Source organism: Vicugna pacos, chromosome 10 (genome assembly GCF_048564905.1).
Source record: "Vicugna pacos chromosome 10, VicPac4, whole genome shotgun sequence".
Taxonomy (NCBI): Eukaryota; Metazoa; Chordata; class Mammalia; order Artiodactyla; family Camelidae; genus Vicugna; species Vicugna pacos.
In genome coordinates this window covers 38,256,465-38,276,154 of record NC_132996.1, presented here as the reverse complement: position 1 = coordinate 38,276,154, position 19,690 = coordinate 38,256,465, and the positions used below count along the sequence as shown (strand labels likewise).

At 38.4% G+C, this 19,690-nt stretch overlaps 1 protein-coding gene across 32 annotated transcripts in view; it reads left to right on the top strand.

The window, feature by feature from the left end:
* The window catches only part of SOX6 (SRY-box transcription factor 6), a 626,002-nt gene that overhangs the window by 535,468 nt on the left and 70,844 nt on the right, over window positions 1–19,690 (top strand). For all 32 annotated transcript variants that reach the window (XM_072969599.1, XM_072969571.1, XM_072969578.1 and 29 more), the window contains one exon: window positions 997–1,184. In XM_072969599.1, coding sequence (XP_072825700.1) covers window positions 997–1,184 — 188 coding nt within the window. The remainder of the gene's footprint in view (window positions 1–996; window positions 1,185–19,690) is intronic.

The following is a 19,690-nucleotide window of genomic DNA, read 5'->3' as shown; positions in this document are numbered from 1 at the left end:
ACTTGATTGTAGTCCAGTTTCCTCTGTCCTGTCTGTCTCTGTGAGGTGTGCACGTGTGCATACACACACACACACGTGCTATGAAATGCCCATACCTAGATATAAGCAAATGGATCACATTAAACTTTACCACAGCAGCTGAAATCTATCTAACAGCAAAACATTGCCTTCTTTGTGTCTAAAATTGGAAAGGCTAATCTAAAGTGTTCAGTTTTAACCTACAGTAAAATGCATGATATGGAGGAAAATTAGTTTAATTTTGAATTTTGTCCTTCTGTGTTGCATGGAATATAATGAAAGTGAATCTTTCCACTTTATTTGAAGCCCTGGACTTACGTGAAAACCATTCCCACACATACAGTCTCACTGTCATGACGGGGAGCTGAGAGCAGTGCGCGCTCAGGCTGGGGGTAGGAAATGGGTTGTCATTCTCCTGGTAAATAACTGAGGCGGCATGATGAGGAGAATGCTTCATTAACCAGCCAGCAATTGGGGAACAGAGAGTGTGGTGTATTCCTCCCCACCCCCTCTCTCCTGCAGTGGACATACAAACACACAGATACAGCTATCACTGAAGTACACAGATCTTTTTCTGCTAGGCCAGGAGCAGCTTTCCTGCATTAGTGCACCCGATATTATGGGCCGCCTGCACCGATGGCTCCGTACCCCTGCCCACCCCCCTTTTCCCCACTACTCTCCCACTAATTGTTAAATACAGCCAGAAAAGAGACATGTATAGGAATCTAGGAACCATCATCTGTGAGGAGGTGGGTTGACAGAGCCCAGATATACTGGAAAGCTGGGGTATCCTCCAAGGCTTAGAAAACCCAGCATAGCTCTGTCGCCCTGGCTTTCTGCACTCTTGGAGTTTTCTTAATAGCAAACGTGCCTCTTCCTTGTTCGGAGCACACCGCATCCTACAGGGGAGGGGATAGTAGCAGTATTTGTTAAGAGTCTATCCTTACAAGCCTCTAATAATGCATCCTGTGTATGCAGATATCCTGTCCAGTCTCAACTCCCCCGCCCTGTTCGGGGATCAGGATACAGTGATGAAAGCTATTCAGGAGGCTCGGAAGATGCGAGAACAGATCCAGCGGGAGCAACAGCAGCAACAGCCACATGGTGTTGATGGGAAGCTGTCCACCATGAATAACATGGGGCTGAACAACTGCAGGAATGAAAAGGTAAAGCTTGCTTCCCTCCTTCCCTGGCTCTGCTAGGCCTGTTGACGCATTCTTAATCTGGCTCTTTCCAGGCTCCCAAGCATCAACCTGCAGCCAAAGATTGGGGCTTCTAGCTTAAGGGCTGTCTTGTATCACATTCAAGCATAACTACCAATTAATAAATATACCCTTTCTCACCGGGTGGGAGTTGCCTCCCAGCACACAACCAGACACCCAGCCTACCTGCCTGTTGGTATGTTTCTGCCCCATTCCAAAAGATTTAGAACTATCTTATAATAAAGGGGATATATGAGATTACTAGAATAAACATAGACTATCAGAATATTTAAAAAGGAAAATCCATATATGCTTACGATGAAGGCTGATATATTACTGTGACTTGTTGAATTTATTACTAACCTTCCCATCAACCTGAGCAAAATATAAAACAAAGCGACTCACAAAATGCATTCATTTGTTTTTGATTCAACAAATTATTTATCAAGTGCTTATTCTCTAATAGACACTGTTCTAGGCACTAGAGAGATAACAGTGAACAAATCAGACAAAAATCTCTGTTTTCATAGAGTTTACATTCCAAAAGGGGAACACAGATGAGGGAAAAGTAAGCAGTTAAATGCATAATGTAATGCTAGTAACATCAGGAGGTGAGTGAATGCCATGAGGAAAGCAGAAGCAAGTGAAGGGAAGAGGGAGTTACACAGGGTTGTTCTTTTAAGCAGGCTGGTAGGGACTCTGAGGAAGCGTCACTGGGTAGAGATCTGAGTGAAGCTGAGTGCAGGCCATGTAAAAACCAGGCGGAAGAGCATCCAGGCAGCGGGAGCAATAAGCTGAGAGGTCATTAGAGAGTAGGACCAGTGTGGCAAGAGCGGCAGGAGGGAAGGGGGAGCCGCGGAACAAGGAGCAGAGTGGTAGCCGGGGGGCAGAGCTTGTTAGACCCGTAGGCCCTGAAATTCTTTGCGTTTGACTCAGAGTGTGATGGGAATTCCCAGACTTGTTTTGTCCAGGGCATTGGCATGATCAAATTTACATGTAAAAGGATCATTCTGCCTGATGTGCACGAACAGACTGTATAGGTGGTTGAGCGTGGAAACAGGCAGACCAGTTGAGTGGCTGTTGTCATACACTGGGTGAAAATCTCTGATTGCTTGGTGAATGAATGATCCTTGCTATTCCTTGGCTTATATCTGCATCATTCCAGTTCCTCCTTCCCTCTTCACATGGCTGTCTACCCTCTGTGTGTGTCCTTATGTCTCCAAACCTCCCTCTTCTTACAAGGACATCAGTCACTGGACTTAAGAGTCCACCCTAATCTAGTGTGACCTTATTTTAACTTGATTATATCTGCAAAGATCTTATTTCCTATAGATAGGTAGATAAATTATATAGATACATAATATATTAAATTAATCATTTTGGACTCCTCCCAACCCCTCACCTTGATGGATCCTCTTGATGGGAGGTTCATATCAGGTAGGAGAGGAACTCTCTGGGGGAATGTTGGGAATGCTGGGCCTTTCGGTGTCAGTTAAGCCATTAACTTTTATATGCTTGGGATCGCTGTGCACATGCCAGTCATTGGATCTGCTCAATCAGCTCCTATTCCCCTATTCCCCGCTAAGTGCTCCATCCTGGGTGGTGGGCTCACAAGACAGAGCTCCTCTTTAAAAAGCGCCTGAGTAGATGGTTATATATAGAGTGAGGTTTTAGGACCACAGAAAAGGAAAAGCCTTGTCCCTAAATATCTTCTAGCACAGTGATAATAGAAATAAACACAGAGTCATTCTTTTGACTTAAGACCTAAGTCTTCTGCTCAGGGAGAGAACCATGAAATCATAACATATTTAATCTTAATGTGAATAACTTTATAAAATCCTTTTTTGAGACCTGGGTAGGTAAACAAGTTTCGGCATAAGAATGCTGGGTGGGAAATTGGGTTAAAAAAAAAGAGAGAGAGAATGGGTACATAAATCAGAGACCATCTCCTACTTTACAATTTTATCAAGGGTTAATCTAAAAGTTAACATTAGAAAGATGTCAGTGATTTGTTTGTGCCATTTTTAATGTGTTAGTTTTCAAATGAAAGTAAATTCTAATAATACAGAAAGATACATAGTCAAAAGCTAGTTACCCTTCTCACCCCATTAACTGCCATTAATGATTCAGAAATTTTCTTTGCAGATATGAGAAAGTAATGAGTTTAAAAATATATATTCTCATACTATACTATTCTTGGAATAGTAGACACTGAGTTGTCACCAGCTTTGTGATATTTGGTAAACTGAATAACTTCTCTGAATCTCAGTTTCTTTATCTATAATGTGAGAATAGTAATCTGGGTTACAATGAAGTAAGATATATGTGAAATACCTAGCACAGCTCCTAGTACAGAGTAGACACTTTCTTATGTTTCCCATACCTTTTCAACTAAACTATGGGTGACATTTGAATATATAGAACAAGCATACTATTTTGTCATGGATACAAGATCCTCACACAATTATGCAATGGTCAGTAGAAGGAAACACAGATTTTTCAGATGTTGGCATATTGGCCAACTCACATAGTTAAATTCCTTTCTAACTGAGTTGATACACAAAGCTATGGAAACTTCAGGTTTTAGATCAGGGTTTCTCAACCTCAGCATTATTGATGTGTTTGGCTAGATAATTCTTAGTCATGGTCGGGGCATGAAATCTGGCCTCTATTCATGAGATGCCTATAGAACCCCTCCTTTTGTGTCAACCAAAAATGTCTCCAGACATTGTCAAATGTCCTTTATTGAAGGATGGAGGACAAAATTACCCCTACCTGAAAATCACTGGGCTACATAAATAGATTTAGAATGAATTCATTTCAGAAACGTTAGTCCATGAAACACTGTTATTTTATTTAAATAACCATACTTATTGTTAAATTATGAAAAATCCTTGCCTCTGATTACTGTTATGAATGAAATGTTTCTTTGAAAATGCATGTAGAAATTTTTGTTTGGAATATTAACACACAGAACATGTAAAGCAGAATGTGTGTATATGCCATTTAGTTTGAGGGGGAAAATGAGAAATAAAGTCAGCATTATTGCAGCAACTCTGCCTTTCACTGAAGCCCCTTTGTCATAGTAAGCAGGCTTAGAAGAGCAACATCCCAATATGTTTGCACTAAACCTAGTAGTAAATTGGCACTGGACATCCTTTGCTTCCAGCAGTGAATCCGTCTGTCTGCCACTGTGACCCTATATTGTTGAATTTATATAATCAATTGAAGTTCAAACTTAAGATACTATTAACTTCAAATACTACAGGGTAATTTTAAGTATTTCTTATTGACTTTTCTTAATTCACTTGGGAGGAAGAAGTCTGAGACTCTGAAATGTCCATTGTAGAGTTGTTTTTTGTGACATTTACTAACCTTAGGTATATGTAAAACATGCTTTGTACGTATTGTAACTGAAGGGAGAGATTTACTACACAGGCATGGGGTGCTTGTGTCTTCATAACACATACAGTATCGCATATATGTCCCTATGAATACGTTTACTCATGGCGTATTTCACTTTATTGGGTAAACTTCTCTTTTGGCACTTTAAAATGAAACATTGTTGACTTGATCGGCCAGAACGGCACCAATGGAGCTGTTCTGGTTGGCTGTGTCACGGGATATTTAGGGTCTGTGAAATATATAGATTGTCGGGACAATAGACTGTAACGGCGCCTTAGGAGCTGTTATGCTCCATCATTTCAACATAGCTGCTGTGCACAGATCGTGAGTGTCTTGCCAGCAGAAGCGTAAGTTGCTGCCCTGGGTTTTAGCTTTCCGTATCAAGAACACCAGCCATCTCCCTTAGTACCAGGTCAATTAGATCATATTATAGTCTAATTGCTTACCAAATTTTGTTGTTTTGACATCTCTAAAATAGGAAGTATCTTAGTCATGACAATATACTGCAGAATTTTAAATAGGCTGCTTCTAAATGTCCTTAGAGCTAAGCTAAGGGCATCTGGCTAGAAGAGAGGCAAGGCAGGGTGGGCTTTCTTAGTGTTAAAGTGTGTTTTAACTTTTCTGACTTCCTTGATGTTTGAATGCTGACTTGGTGATTGGTTAAAGCACTTTCCTGTAAAGGTATTATGTAATTAGGTATCTGGTTATTTTGCTCATGTTAATAATTTTGAGGAACCAGTAGGTTGATTACCTGTTGATCAGAGTTGCTCATAAATAGGCCAATTACACATCTGTATACATGTGGCCCAAACTGCTGTTCCCTTCATCTTCTGAGAATATCTTAAGAAAAATGCTTGACCTTATCAGATGTCAAAGTGAGCTACCATGAAAACTGTAAGTACACTCTGTCTGTGAAGTATATTGGTGGGATTAAAACTGCAGACTGAAAAAACTTAAGGAGACGTTACATGTGATCTGGTCCAATTGCTTCAATTCACAGACAGGAAAACGGAGACTTAAAGAAAGAAAGTGACTTGCCCATGGTCACAGAGCAGATTCATGGCAGAGCAGGAATTAAATCTCAGCTTTCTTGATTCTTAGTTGGTGATATTTCTATTTATGAAACAGTACCAAACTAATTTACAATTTTTTCTATTAGATCTTTAAGCTTATTACATACAAAAGTACTTTTTACATTTGCAATCTAAAACCTTTGACAGAATAAGACAAGATTAAAAGACAAACAAACAAACAATGAAACAGAAAAGCCTTGAGCCCCCTGCTTCCTGTATACTTGTCACCTTCTTTCTGGGCAGGGCACTTTTCCCGGCCGTGATGTCCATTGATTGGTTCTGGCTCTGGAAAGATTTCAGTCAGGAAACAGAAGATTGAGTGATGGTAATAGCAAAGAGACAGAAGAGGTGGCTAGACCAGGAGCAGTAATGGAATTAGAGGCCACATAGTATATTGGAAAGAGCATGGATTTTGGAGTTGATTAATCCTGTGTCTCAATTTCTAGGATTAATCTTGGAAGCAGCCTGTGCTGTTTTCTGTGTTATTTAAATAAGTTACTTAACCTCTGTGAATCTCAATAAACATACCTATAAAATGAAGATAAAATGGAGATAATCTTTTCCATGAAGGATTGTTTGGAGGGAAAATAAATGTAGAACACATATTTGGCATAGGAAATGCTTGGTTAATATTAGGTCCTTTTCCACTTGGAGACCTCAGATAGGTTGTCAAACCTATTGTTAATTTTGTTAAATGTTCACTCTTTGATATTCTCCAATGGTGAATGGGTTAACCTACTGCTCTTTGGAGCCAAAATGTCTTAAGACAGAGTTGCAGGTTAGAAGCTAACAGACATCTTATAAAATCAAGATAATCCATTTTTCTTTTTCATTTTTAAAGTAACTTGTGTACCCAAGTTATTTGCTAGGATCTGACCATAGCCAACATGATAATGTTCAATATTATATTATCAATATGCTAGGGAGCCTTTGTCCCTACTAATTTAATATATACTTTAATATATTTCCAAAAAATCAGGATTTCAATCTTTGATTTTTGAGTAACCTGATTCTCGATAACTATGCATTTATCATGCCAAAATGATATTTTTTCCAATCAAGTAAATAAAATAATAATAATCCAGTCAGTAAGGCACATTGTAAACTTGTTCCTATATATTCAGAAAAGCAGTTGTTCATTTTTTGTAAGCATAAATTCTTGCTTCTCACCATACTTGCAAAAATATCAGAATAGTACATCAGTATTACACTGATGTAATACTGCCCCCTTTTATTGGAAATGAAAAACATACTGGACGTCTTCTGCTTCACATTGTCAGTTGCCACAGCTCCTTGTTATTTATACAATTGATTCAGATATTCATTGTTGCATGACAGGATAAGTTCAGACAGAAGATCAATACAGCTGCACAACAATAAGTGAAAGGGGATTGTGAGCAAATTATTTAGCAAAGTGTGTTTGGAATGAATGAGTTTCTTATACAGCACACAGACTAGTGAGGCTTTATTGTTTCCAAAGGAGTACACAGTATTGATTAATCAGGTGGTCATTTTTGTGAACTTGTAACTAACATGTTCAGTTGTGCTTTTTCCTGTGTCAACTTGTTTCTAAGATATCCTAAGATATCGACAACTTGTACTATGAGGGATGTGGGCATATTAAAGATTTTACAGTAATGGGACAAATTCTAATTGTAACGTCTTCATTTGCAAAGCAGAGCAGTAGTGTGTTTTTTAAAAAAACATTTATGTTGTACTTTTTACATCATGACGAGAAATATTTCACAGTGCTTCTGTGCTTCAAAAATATCATCACATATGTTATCTCTCTTGAACCTTTCCAAAGTCAGGGATGTAGGGAATAGTGTCCTTGTTTTGCATATTAGGAAACTAAGACCAGCTCTAGGTCACTTTGCTCCATCATTCCCTCTCTCTGTCGTCTCTTTTTTTCCCCCTACATCTCTGTGAGATTGACAGGGCAGTTTTAGTTAAAATCTAAAACCAAGACATACATGTGAATTTCAAACATCAATTTTAATGAAGTGAATTCTAAAATCATGAGATAAAGAAGTCTACCTAGATATATATGCTTTATGCATATTTCTTTGAAAGGAATAACTATTTATACTTGTGATAGTGTTTTTCTAAAGCAACATACACAGATAAAAAATGCCATTAAATTAGGAAAAAATGTAAGTTTTATTACCGTTAGATTTTATATTTGAACCAGTAACATTGGGCAACTAAGCAGTGCTGTATATAGGCTCCTGGCTGAATGTAATCATTAAGTTCCTTTTATTTCTGTTGTCAGGGCTACTTGATTGGTTGCCTAGCTACTCGTTTAAGACCCAATTCATAAAAACAACAACAAACTTGTTTGCCTTCTTTCTTCTCTTCAGGTTAAATGAAAAGAATGGTGAGAATTTATCTGGGTTTACAAGGTTCAAGATACTTCCTAGGGATAGGGGTGGGAGAGTGAACAAATATAAGACATTTAATTTTGTTTACAACAAATGTTTTAAATCAAAAGACCATGTCCAGTTAAAGGATCTTCCAGTGAAAGGGTTAAAATTTGATACGTTAGAGTTAATAACTTTGCAGAAAGAGTTGTTGGTTTGGGCATATATGGAGCAAATTTACTAATAATGAGGATTTTATACATCTAACCTCCCACTATGGCAGGTCTTTCTAACCTGTAGTCCTTCTAGATCTGATCTCTTCTGGATCTAATCTCATAATCCTTCTAGATAAGCTATTCTCAACGTTTTTGGTCTCAGAGCCCTTTTACACTCCTCTCTATATAAATGTTTATCATATGAGATATTAAAACTGAAAAACTAAAATATTTATTCATTTAAAAATCATAATAAACCCACTAGATGTTAATGCAAATAACGTTTTTGAGTATTAAGCATATTTTTCAAAATAAAAAATAGTAAGAATAATGGCTTTGTTTTAGGTTTTTGCAAATCTTTCTAAGTCTGGCTTAATAGTAGACAACTTGATTCCTGTTTCTGCTTCTGCATTTAGTCTGTTGCTTTATCACAATGCCATGTAACTTCTGGGAAATTCTATTGTATACTTATGAAAGAATAGGGATGAAAAAGGCAAATAATATCTCAGCAGTATTATGCAACTAGTTTTGGTCTAGTGGACCCACTAAAAGGGTCTTTAAGATTGCTAGAGGGGATACTTTGAATACATGCTAGTCTAGATCATGTAATACATGTACATACAGTGTGTGTTTTAACTGTATTCAGCTTAACTTTAGGAACAGCCTTCACTGATTAAACATGTTAAACAGAAATGATTATTGGCTTTATTCTATTTGAATTAAAGAGCAAAAAGTTAGTAAAATTATATTACTTATGTTTATACCTCGATACAAAAAATTTGGGGTGATTTGCAATGATACATATAATAAAACAACATAAAAACTAAATAGAGAGGAGACAGTAGGAAAGAAAAATTAAGACTAGGAAAGTGGGATAAATAAGATAAAGCTGGGGTAAGGTAAATGCACAAAGTTCGTGTCATACTGATATTTACATAATTGTTAGAGATGGGCCACAGACTTGATCATGAGCTTCTTGGTAACCAAGCAAAAAGAAAATGTGTCACAAGATCCACAGTATTTCTACTATGTAAGTAAAACAGTCTGTCAGGAGAAACAGGAATTTTCTCCTGTAGGTCCTCAGAAAAGCTTGTTCCATACTCAAGAATGTTCCTACAATATCCAGTTTGAGAACTACAATAATTTTGCAAGTCATTTATTAACAGACTTTGTCATTTAGCTTTTGGACCCATCCATTTTACCTAGCTTTTTCCCCTTGGTTTGGGTATTGTGACTGAACTGTATTCTTCTTTAGCCTATGAACATACTTTTACTTTTTTTCAATTTTATTTCATTTTAATTATGTGCTTATTATATACAAAGGATAGTATTGGACTTGTGGAGTAGAAGGTAACCAGCATTCATCTTGGCCTTCCAAGTTAATATCTCAGTGCCTTACTTTTCTCAGCTATAAAAATGTCAGGATTTGAGAATTAAATGATACAATATTCAACCTCCTAGCAAATATATTATATACATATTAGATATTTAATAAATATTTCCTCCCTCTTTCCTTATCTCCCTCCTCTCTCTCTCTCTCCCTTCCCCTTCCTCTCCTCTGACTATCCTTCCTCCCTTCCTAGCTTCTCCATCCACTTGATTAAGGTTGTGGATAAAAGCAAAAGATCTGAAGTTTAGACTGCCCCAGTTTCTCCATCTTAAGAAATGGGAATATTCATAGTTTCTTAGTACAAGGGATTGTTGTCAAGAGTCAATAAAATAATCCATGTGCCAGGCCTCATCCAATGCCTGACATGTAACTGATAGAAAGGTAGGCTGAAATAGATCATTGCCATGGCTGGTTTAGGTTTAGCTTTATAGATAATTGTGAGCCATTAAAAGTGTTTGTGGATGGGACACATTCTGAACTACATTTTAAGAATAGCATGGAAGTTTAAAGAAAGGACAGGAGAGACCTTTAGAAAAATGTGGAAAAGTGTAAAGAACATGTGTTTTGGAGTCCAATTGAGTTGGACTTCAGATTCTGATTCTATTGCTCACTAGCTCTTTGGCCTCTCTGTGCCTCAGTGCCCTCAAATGTGGTTAATAATAGTTCCATTGATTGTTGGGGAATTAACCAAAAACTTATAAGCCAAATGCCTAGGATGCCTTTAAAAAAAAATCCTTCCCTTCTCTTTTGTAGAATTTCTGAGAGCATTTCTGTAGGTAGAGCTCCACTTGAAATTTATCTAGATCTACCTTAGATTCTTCTGCGTTCTTACCCTTCCTCAGCTTAGAGCCAGTACTAATGTCATGGAAGCAGGACTTCCCCTGTGGAAAGACAGCCAACATGCAGAAGAAGGATATGTTACAAATTTAGTGTCAAGTGTATCACCCCACGTAAGAAAATTCGTAAAATATTCCTGAAGAATTCTCAGTCTCCAAAGTAGATCAGTCATACCTAGATAGCCTGCAGGATCCATTCAATGTACTAAACAATTTTAAAATATCTGAGTTGCAGAAAATTCAAAACACATGTCAGAAAATTTTCAGTTATTTTTTAAAATGCACATTAAAGAAAATGTATATAGCTATGATTCTCAATGGAATAAAAATATTGGGTTTCAAGTCAGTTGATTGCAGACAAGTTTTTAAAGGTAAGATTTAGACCATTTAAATGACAAATCAAATTTTAAAAACCTATAAAACTTGAACCTTTAAAGTTGGGTTCAGTTTAAAATACAGCCTTAGGAAGGTCAAGGAGATTCTAAACTGTTTTCCTGTTTTCACAAAGCTTCTTGAGACAATACAACCTGCCTCCTACGTCTAACAAAGAATCTGTATGGATTCTCATTTTTAGACTTCTCAGAGAGATGTAAGCTACCACTTCAAAACACACTTTGAGGAATTGGATCCACCTAGATTTCCCTGGGCGGGAAGGTGGGTGCTTTGCTTAAAGCCATGTGAACTTTCACCAGACTTCAGCTTCCTATTCCATAGATGTTGGCTTCTTACATCCTGAAAGTTTTCCTCAGCGACCTTTGCCCTGAGAATTAGGGATCTAATGTTTGCTCTGTCTCTGAATTTCCGGGGACCCTACCAAGACCCCTTAATCTATTTCCACTTTTACATAATACTCATCATCACAATAAGTTGACCGTATTTTCTCTGGCCCAACGAAAAATCTTTTCCCCTCAGAGGTACGAAGTTATGAAATTTTTTCATTTTTATAGAAGTATAGTAAAAACTGGCATATTCAACACCCTCTCAACAGAAACAGCACTAGCCAGCATTTCTTCAGGCTATCAGAAGATATTAGATATTTGGATCAGAGCCAAAAGAGCCCTTAGAGATCATTCAGGATAGCCCCGCATTTTACCGACGGGGAAACCGCAGTGGAGAGAAGTGAAGTGATTTGCCCAAATCTGACAACCAGGCAAGGGTGAGACTGGGACCCGACCCCGTGTCCCTGGCACTTCGGCTTGTGTGCTTTCCAAATCCTAGGGTAAGGTTTACACGCTCCTAAGGTGTTTATGGTGGTGACCCTGAAGCATCATAATGTATCAGAGTGCTAAATTCAGTCTTCGTGCTGCTTATGCGGTTGCATTATAATCCTTGCCAGTAGTGGTGCCAAGTGTGGCGTTAAATCACGGAGGATGACCCGACTAGCCAGAACATTTGGTTAAATGAAACATGTCACTTTCCAGACACGCCTGGCACACAGTAGGCATTCATCACGTTAGCTGATTTCAGTGGATGCCAGTAACAGAAGTTTCTGTGTTTATATTTTATATGCAAGTTTAGTTCCCCATAGCTCGAGACTCTTTTTAAGACTTGCTTAAGCCTTTGCAGCGATGGATGAAGCAGATCACACTCTCACTCTTTCTGTTCCTAAGAGCTTTCTTGCTGGTCGCAGTTTTAGGAACTTGATAATAATAGCCACCACTTAAATGTCTACGTTTTAAAACCTTGTATGAGAAGCATTTTTTCCACACTTATTTTCACACTGAATCCCAACAACCATCCTTGGAGGTGAAATTTTGATCGTTCCCCTTTTACAGATGAGGATGAGGTTCAGAGCGCAAATCACCTGCTTATGTTTATACAGGTAGTATCAAAGTTGAGACTCCTCAAAGTCCCTGTTTCCAAATTTCGCGTTGTTTCCACAGTAGCCGATGGTCTTGACCTTCCGCCCTCATACCAACCCCTGCCCACGTGTTCTGGTGGGTTCTGAATACAAGCTGAGAAACCACACGTTAGCTCTGGTTTACACGAGTGTGTGTGCGTGTGCTCTATGTATGTGCATCTCTGTGAGCACTAATGTGTCTTTCTTATTGTGGGTACAAATCTGTGTGTGAATCTGTCTCTCTGGGTGAATCTCTGCTCCCGGTGTGTGACTTTCTGTCACGTCTGGCTTTCTGTATGTGCGTGCATGTGTGTGTGTTCTGGAGTCTGAATCTGAGGGAATAGCTGTCTGTGTGTGACTGTGTGCATCCCTGAGTGTGCCTGTGTATTTGTCAGTATCTCTTTGTGTCTGTGTGTCTATCTGAATGCAAGTCTGTCTGGGTTTGTGTGTCTGCAGGTATGCCTGTGTGTCTGTGTCTGTGTCTTTCTCTCAGTCTGTGTGTTGGTGTGTCTGTGTCCATTGTCCTAGGTGTGTATGTGTCTGTATACCAGTGTACGCATGTCTGCCTGTGTAAGTCTCTGCATATGAATACTGCTCTTTTCTTTATGGACTTAGGTATTGATATACTTGATTATTCTCACTGCCAGCTTGTAGCTATAGGCTGGGTATGAAGAATATATATGAAAACTCTGCACATAGATGTATTTTATGCATTCTTTCCATTACTGTTTCCCTCTCAGCATTGTTTTAAATCTGGTTGTCAAAATGTGCCATTGGGAGCACTGTGGCTGAGGTTCACTTTTAGCTCAGATCCAGTTTGCAGTCTTTGACATTTGCAACTAAGATTAGAATTTCCCAAAGTGCCGTCTTCCCACTATGGATGGAAATGCTTGCTTTTATTTTTGGTGCAACCCTGATTTGCCCTTTATATCTTTTTATAAATGATGTCAACAGCAGTGGTTCTGAAATAACACAAAGGGTGTCTTGTTCAGTGCATTGCCCAGTAGTTTTAGTTCCCTGTACCCTCTAGGCTGCGGGAGTCCCCTGTAGTTTTCAATGAAGAAGATCACTCTAATACTGTCTTCTTCCCATATGGAGGATCTATGTAAATTTTATGAAAAGAGAAACCATAAATTTTGGGTCTTTTTGTCTATGTTGTTATTAAAATATAATATTAATATTAAAATATTAATGTTTAATTAATATTAAAATTAATTAATAATTGACATTAATTTGTTCCTCTGTAAAAGGGGGAGAAGAAGGCAAGCGTCTTCTCTAAAGAAAAATTTTAGTGAACTCATTAATAAACCACATCAGTTTATCAAGACCTTTATATTCTTGTAAGCAGATGAATTCACCAATTTAAATAACACTTCTACAAGAGGGTTGGTAACAGGTTTAGTCTTTCTTATTCTAGACCATTCATTTGATTGTCATAAAATGATTTCCCCAGGTCTATGCAGAACACTGGTGATGGAATGAGGAACAGGGCTCTTTGAAATCAGTCATATCCAGGACCAAAACTCAGCTTCACAGACTAATTGGTGATCTTCTTACTTCAATGTCACCAGTATAACTAGCTATGTCTCCTGGGGCCTGTTACTTTTCTGTGTCTTTGTGAACTCCCTTGGAAGGTAGAAATGATAAGTATACCATACAAAATTGTGGAAAAAATTAAATAAGAGATTGTACATGATGTAAGGCCAGTGCAGACAAATATTATTCTGGCTCCCTTATTGTCATTTGCAACCGCATGACATAACAGGACATTAGGTTGGAAGTGCTCACCATCAGACGTGTGGGGCTTATGGTAGAGACTTGGGATCCAGAGAAATACTGACAAGTCACTTTCTGCCTTGAAAGGAAAATATAATCTGATTTGGGAAATAGGACAAATGCATAAACAGGAACCTGACAATGTGGGGTCCAAGTGCCAAAGGAGTGAAAGGAGCTGCAAGGGCAGTTGAGCTCATGAAGATCAAAGAGACCCTGTCAATCCATGACTGGGGTGGGAGGAGAGGGTCTGCGTGCAGGAAAGAACTGAAATGCCTCAAAGAAAGGACGGGAAGGGTAGAGTATGGCGAGGGACGTGAGCAGCAGGCGGGGCCCTCGCATCAGTCTGGATGGGGCATGGCGCTCCCCATGTGGGGAATAATGGCTGATGGACAGTTCCCTCAGGAGAGGACTGGGCTCTCGGTTCAAGATGGGACAGGGTTCAGATGAAAGAAGCCTTGAATGTCTGGCTAAGGAATGTAGCCCAGAGCTTGTGTGTGTATATGTGTGTGTTGGGGGGTGTTTTGTGGGGGAGATGAATGCTAATGGTGCTGGTGCTGGTGCTGGCTGAGGTATTGAGTGCATTTCTCTGTATAAATAAGCATGGAGAAATTCAACCTGTTTGTTACATAAAAACTGTAGAAGCAAATGCTAAGTGATCCTTTTCTCGGGAGGAGAAATCTTAGGGTGGTATGGGATTGTAAATCCAAATTTAAAAACTGAAATAATTAACATTAATTTATAGGCATTTATAGATAATAAATACTTCTAAATAAAAACTCATTTATGAGATAGAGATTATTGTCATCCTCCATTACAGATTAAAAAACAAAAAATACAGAGAATCATGAAAGGAACTCTGTGTTCAAACACCAGCTCTTCTCTATATGGATTCTCTCCTTTCTGCCGCACCACGCTGCTAGGTTACTATTACTGGTAACTTGAAGGAAGAGTCTGTGCCTTACTCTTTGCTGTTTCTCTAACACTGAGCCAAAAATGCTCAGTCATTCATTGATTGCTCGCTTGTGGCTAGAGACCAGTCTTTGGAAGAAATAGTTACTCTTATGGGGATAAAAATTTATTTTCATCTGAGTCTGTGCTTTTGTGTGTGTCTGGCCTTCCTCAGACAGAGGAAACTCACATTATAGGAGAGTTGCTTCTCACCAGACTGTAGTTAGAAGAATTTTGAAGTCTTTTTTTATCTGTCCCAGTTACTCTGCCTCACTGCTGCCTTCCCTTCTTCTGTTTTGAAGGCTGTTGATCAGTTTCCCACAGTCTCTGCCTCTGGCTCCTTGTATGTATGAGAGTATATTTCTGTCCTTTCCTTTCTGTCCCCCTAACCTCCTTCCTACTCTGTTTCCCCATCTCTCTCCACTGCCTGATTCCCTCCCTCTTCTTCCTCCTTGCCCTCCCCTCTTTGCCTTCTTTCTTCCCTCCTTTTTTCACTTCTCATCTTTCACTTTTACTGCAGTCTTGCAGCCTGCTGCAGTTAGGGCGCAGTCTCTGACCACCGATGAAGATTTTTCTCCAAGTTCCTGTAGTTCCAGGGGCACCTGCTGTCGCTGCATTCTTCCATGGCAGGGCTCTGGTGTGTAACACCTGCATCTCCCTAGCCTTCTCCCGGGTAACAAGAGATCCTGAGCGTGCCTCTCCAAGGATAGGGTCTCTACAACTCTGCCTAAGAACTGACCATACATGAAGGAGGTGGCATAGCCTCAGGAGGCTGACAGACAACCAATACAAATTTATTCAGAATCGAATGCTGATTTTATTTATTAAAGTGACAATGCAATAAAGTCTTAGAACTGAATAGCTCCAGAAAGCTAAATGTATAAAATAGTTTTACAAGGCTTTGGAAGCCAACTTAAATCCTGATCTTCCTAATTTCATGATCTGTACCTAAAAATGAGTCAAGTCTTGTAAGTTAAGCTGTGTAAAAGAGTAATCAATGTTCAGCTTGGGTTTTAAATCTGAAGATCTTCCTTTTAGGCCTAGCTCTGACTCATCATCTGTGCGGTCCCTGGGAAGTCTCTCGTACTGACCCTCAGTATATTCTTTAAAATTAGGATGATCATACCTCACAAATGAGATAAGTGTGTAAAAGGACTTTACAGTTTATAAGATGCTGGTGGTCACCAAGGCTGAGTGTGGGCCATGTTTATTGTGTGAGGAGCAGGTTAACTAACTCAGTGATTTCCACTTCGAAGGGGAGTTTGAAGCTGTGAGGCCTTCTGTCTCCTGTTTTACTGGAATAGGTTAGACTCATAGCTGCCTTAGGCTGATAGCATAAATAAGTAGCGTGTCATCACTTTTATTCCATAAATAAAACAATTTTTTGTTTATCTTCTTTGTGGGTGGTGGTGGGAAGGAGAGGATGTAGAAAGGAAACGAAGTCTATTTGAAGTAAATCAGGTCTGTTGTACCAAACTTCTCTGGAGTTTATAGGAAGCATTTATTTTTTTCTGAAAGAATTAGCTGAGGACTAAGAATTAGCTAAATGTAGATGGATTTATTCACCAGCGTGGTACAGCAAGATCATGACAGACTGCGTGAGTTAACGAATTTCACCTGGTTTGTACAGATCAGTTTTTCAGAATCATTTCTGTAAATGTAGAATTTTAAAAGGCAACTTAATGAGATAAAAATTGTCTAGATGTGATATTTGAAGGAATATTTAATACTTATTTATCTTCAAGTAGAGACTATTCTAAAGAATGAAGTTTGCAGTCGAATCAGTTTATCGGAAGGAAAAATATGATTGTTTAGAATGATGGACAATGAATTTTAAAGCAACTTGAAGTATAAGGATGAGTGCTATAAATACATTAACTGGTCTTCAAGGGAAAACTAATATTTCAAACCAAACAATATCTAAATAGATTTTATTTATGTTAAGACTTGTTTATTTGGTCTGAGCAATCTAATAATCTAGAACTTCGTATCATATTACCAAAAAGAAAACACAACACATAACTTGAAGCCTTATATAAATTACACATTTTAATATACTAGTCCTGATGCAGCCAAGAAGGCTGGCCAGCCTATCAGCAGTTTTGTTTTGTTTTTTTTTGCTTGCTATTTTTTTGGTCACTTCAGCTATGGAAAACTAAAATGTTAATCATAAATACGAATATATTTTACGTAATCAGTAAAAAGATTTAGTTTTGTTTTTAGATTGAGCTCTCCTTTGTGCCAAAAAAATATGCAGTAGAGTTCAATAAAAGAGAAAATCTTAAAACTTTGTACCTTGTGTAATTGTCATGCTCATGATCTTTCCTTGTTGCTAAGTAGTCTGAAAGTACCACTAAAAATTCTACAGAGATCTAAGAACTCTGCTAACTATGATGTTCACATGGGAAGTTATTTTTTCTATGAGGAACTGTTTTCTTCCTTGAGGCTGTGCAAATCCATTGTAGTTAACTGTCTTTAGACAACCTTTGGGATTGAGTGAACAATCCCTCTGCCTTGTATCTTGTCCTGGTTAATTCTTCAGGTTTGTCCTTGTCTAGGCAGCTGATGAAAAGGAACGGGGAGAGCAGCCCCTCAGCATTAGGAATAAGTGTGTGCTTGTTTATTGACGGTCCAGTAAGAGAGCCCTCGGAGGTATCGTTTTCATTTCATTTAGAAAAATTTAACAGTGGTCAAAGCACCATCTATCATTCTGCAGGAAAGACTATTTAAATTACACTGAAGCTCTTGCTTTTAGACCAGGAAATCAGATTCCAAATTTTAAAATATCTTTCTATTTAATTCCAAAATTTGAATTATAAGACTGAGTTCTCATTTATTAACTAAATTGTAAATTCAGCTCCAATACTGTTATTATCTTGTTCTTTAAACAAAAAGCTAAAGATAGATCTCTGAGTTTTTGAGAAATAAAGTTAGTTCAGCCTTTACTGTCACTATTAGGAACTATAATGCACTGTATTGCAGTGTCTAATTTCTGAATGTGGAGATAACCTTTTTTTCCCTAGTATAATAACAACAAATAAAAAGTGCTACCCCAAATATATCTTAAATGGAATATCTCTTACGTTCGTGCCAACTAAGGTCAGTTTGCGAAGAGGAGGTGGTTTTTCTTCTGTCTGTGGACACAGTGGAAAGGAATAATAAGCCCCTCTCCCGCCCTCCCTGCTTGCCGGCTCTCTGATGACAAACGGCCTGTACGTAGCAAGCACATACCTCATTTACATCACATGCATAATGTGCTCTGTCTGGGATATTAGCTTCTCGGGGTTGGCGGTGTCGCCTAACACACACAGTGATCAGCACATTTTTTGAGGCTGCAATAATCAGAGGAATGCAGCAGTGATGTGGGAACAGGAAGAAATAACATGGCATAATGAGTGTACCCATCATTGTTCTGTTGTCATCCTTCCTAACCAGTGTGGTTTCCCTCGGAGCCTAACAAAAGGGTCATGAATTCAGTAGAGTAAAACATGGAACTGGGTGCAAGAATAATATGTCTATTTCTGAGCAAAATATTGACTACACAGGGGACAAACTGCCCTGAAAGCTTTGTCGGTCTACGCATATGTGTATGTCATCTTCAGACAAGATGTGCAGTTTTTTACAAATGTGTCTGGTTTCATTTAATCTCAAGTAAGCATTTAGATACAAAAAAGTCAGATACAGGAAATTACATAAATTTTCAAAAATATGCAAAACATGGATTTCTAATAAAATATTGCCTGCTATATTAATTGCACGCTGCATACACAATTTATTCTTAGCATATTAACCTCTTCATGGTTTTCACACATTTAATAAAAGATAATAATCTCATAGCAGTTTTTGCCTCTTTGTTCAACACGTTAGCAAGAGTTTGATCCTGCAAGTATTTTACAAAGCAGTTTGCATGATCCTGTTCTATAACCGCTTGCAGTATTCCCAAATAACTCTTACACATGAGTTCAATAAATAATTGGAAGCCCAGATGTTTGAAACGGATATAGCAGATACACTGTAGCTGTATTTTCAATACAGCTACTTTCCCTTTGTCCTCTCATCAACTTCACAGCCTTACACCCTGCCTTTTTCAGTTCTCTTCTAATTAAACCTAGACAAGCATTTGGCATGTACGTGTTCCCACACGTGCCCCTCTCAAATGCAGCATGTGGAGGCATCCTGTGTTATTGTTGCTGACTTGAGACATTCCAAGGAGGAATTTTACTTCTTCAAACTAAACTGCAGCATTCTTTGTCCCTTCGGTTCACCTCCTGATAAGAGACATGATGTGAGATGTGATTTACCACTTCACGTAGCAAATAGCTGAAAATTCTGTGTAAGCTCCCTTCTTAGACTGAGCCTCACTCATTTCTGCATCCCTCTCTAGCACGGCTAAAGCAGGCTGTTTTTCAGTGTTTGATAAGTAACTTAAAAAATGTTAGGTATCAGTAAAAACTAAGAACATTCTTGAATTTGGTTTTAAAATAGAGCTCCCTAATTTTCAGGAACTGAAATAACATGAGGAAAATTCTAATTTCATTGACAACAGCTTTAGGTAATGAAATTTTTGTTGCTACCTCTCTCCCTATGCAGTTTTTCATTGATTGCTAAAAATGATTCTAACTTATAT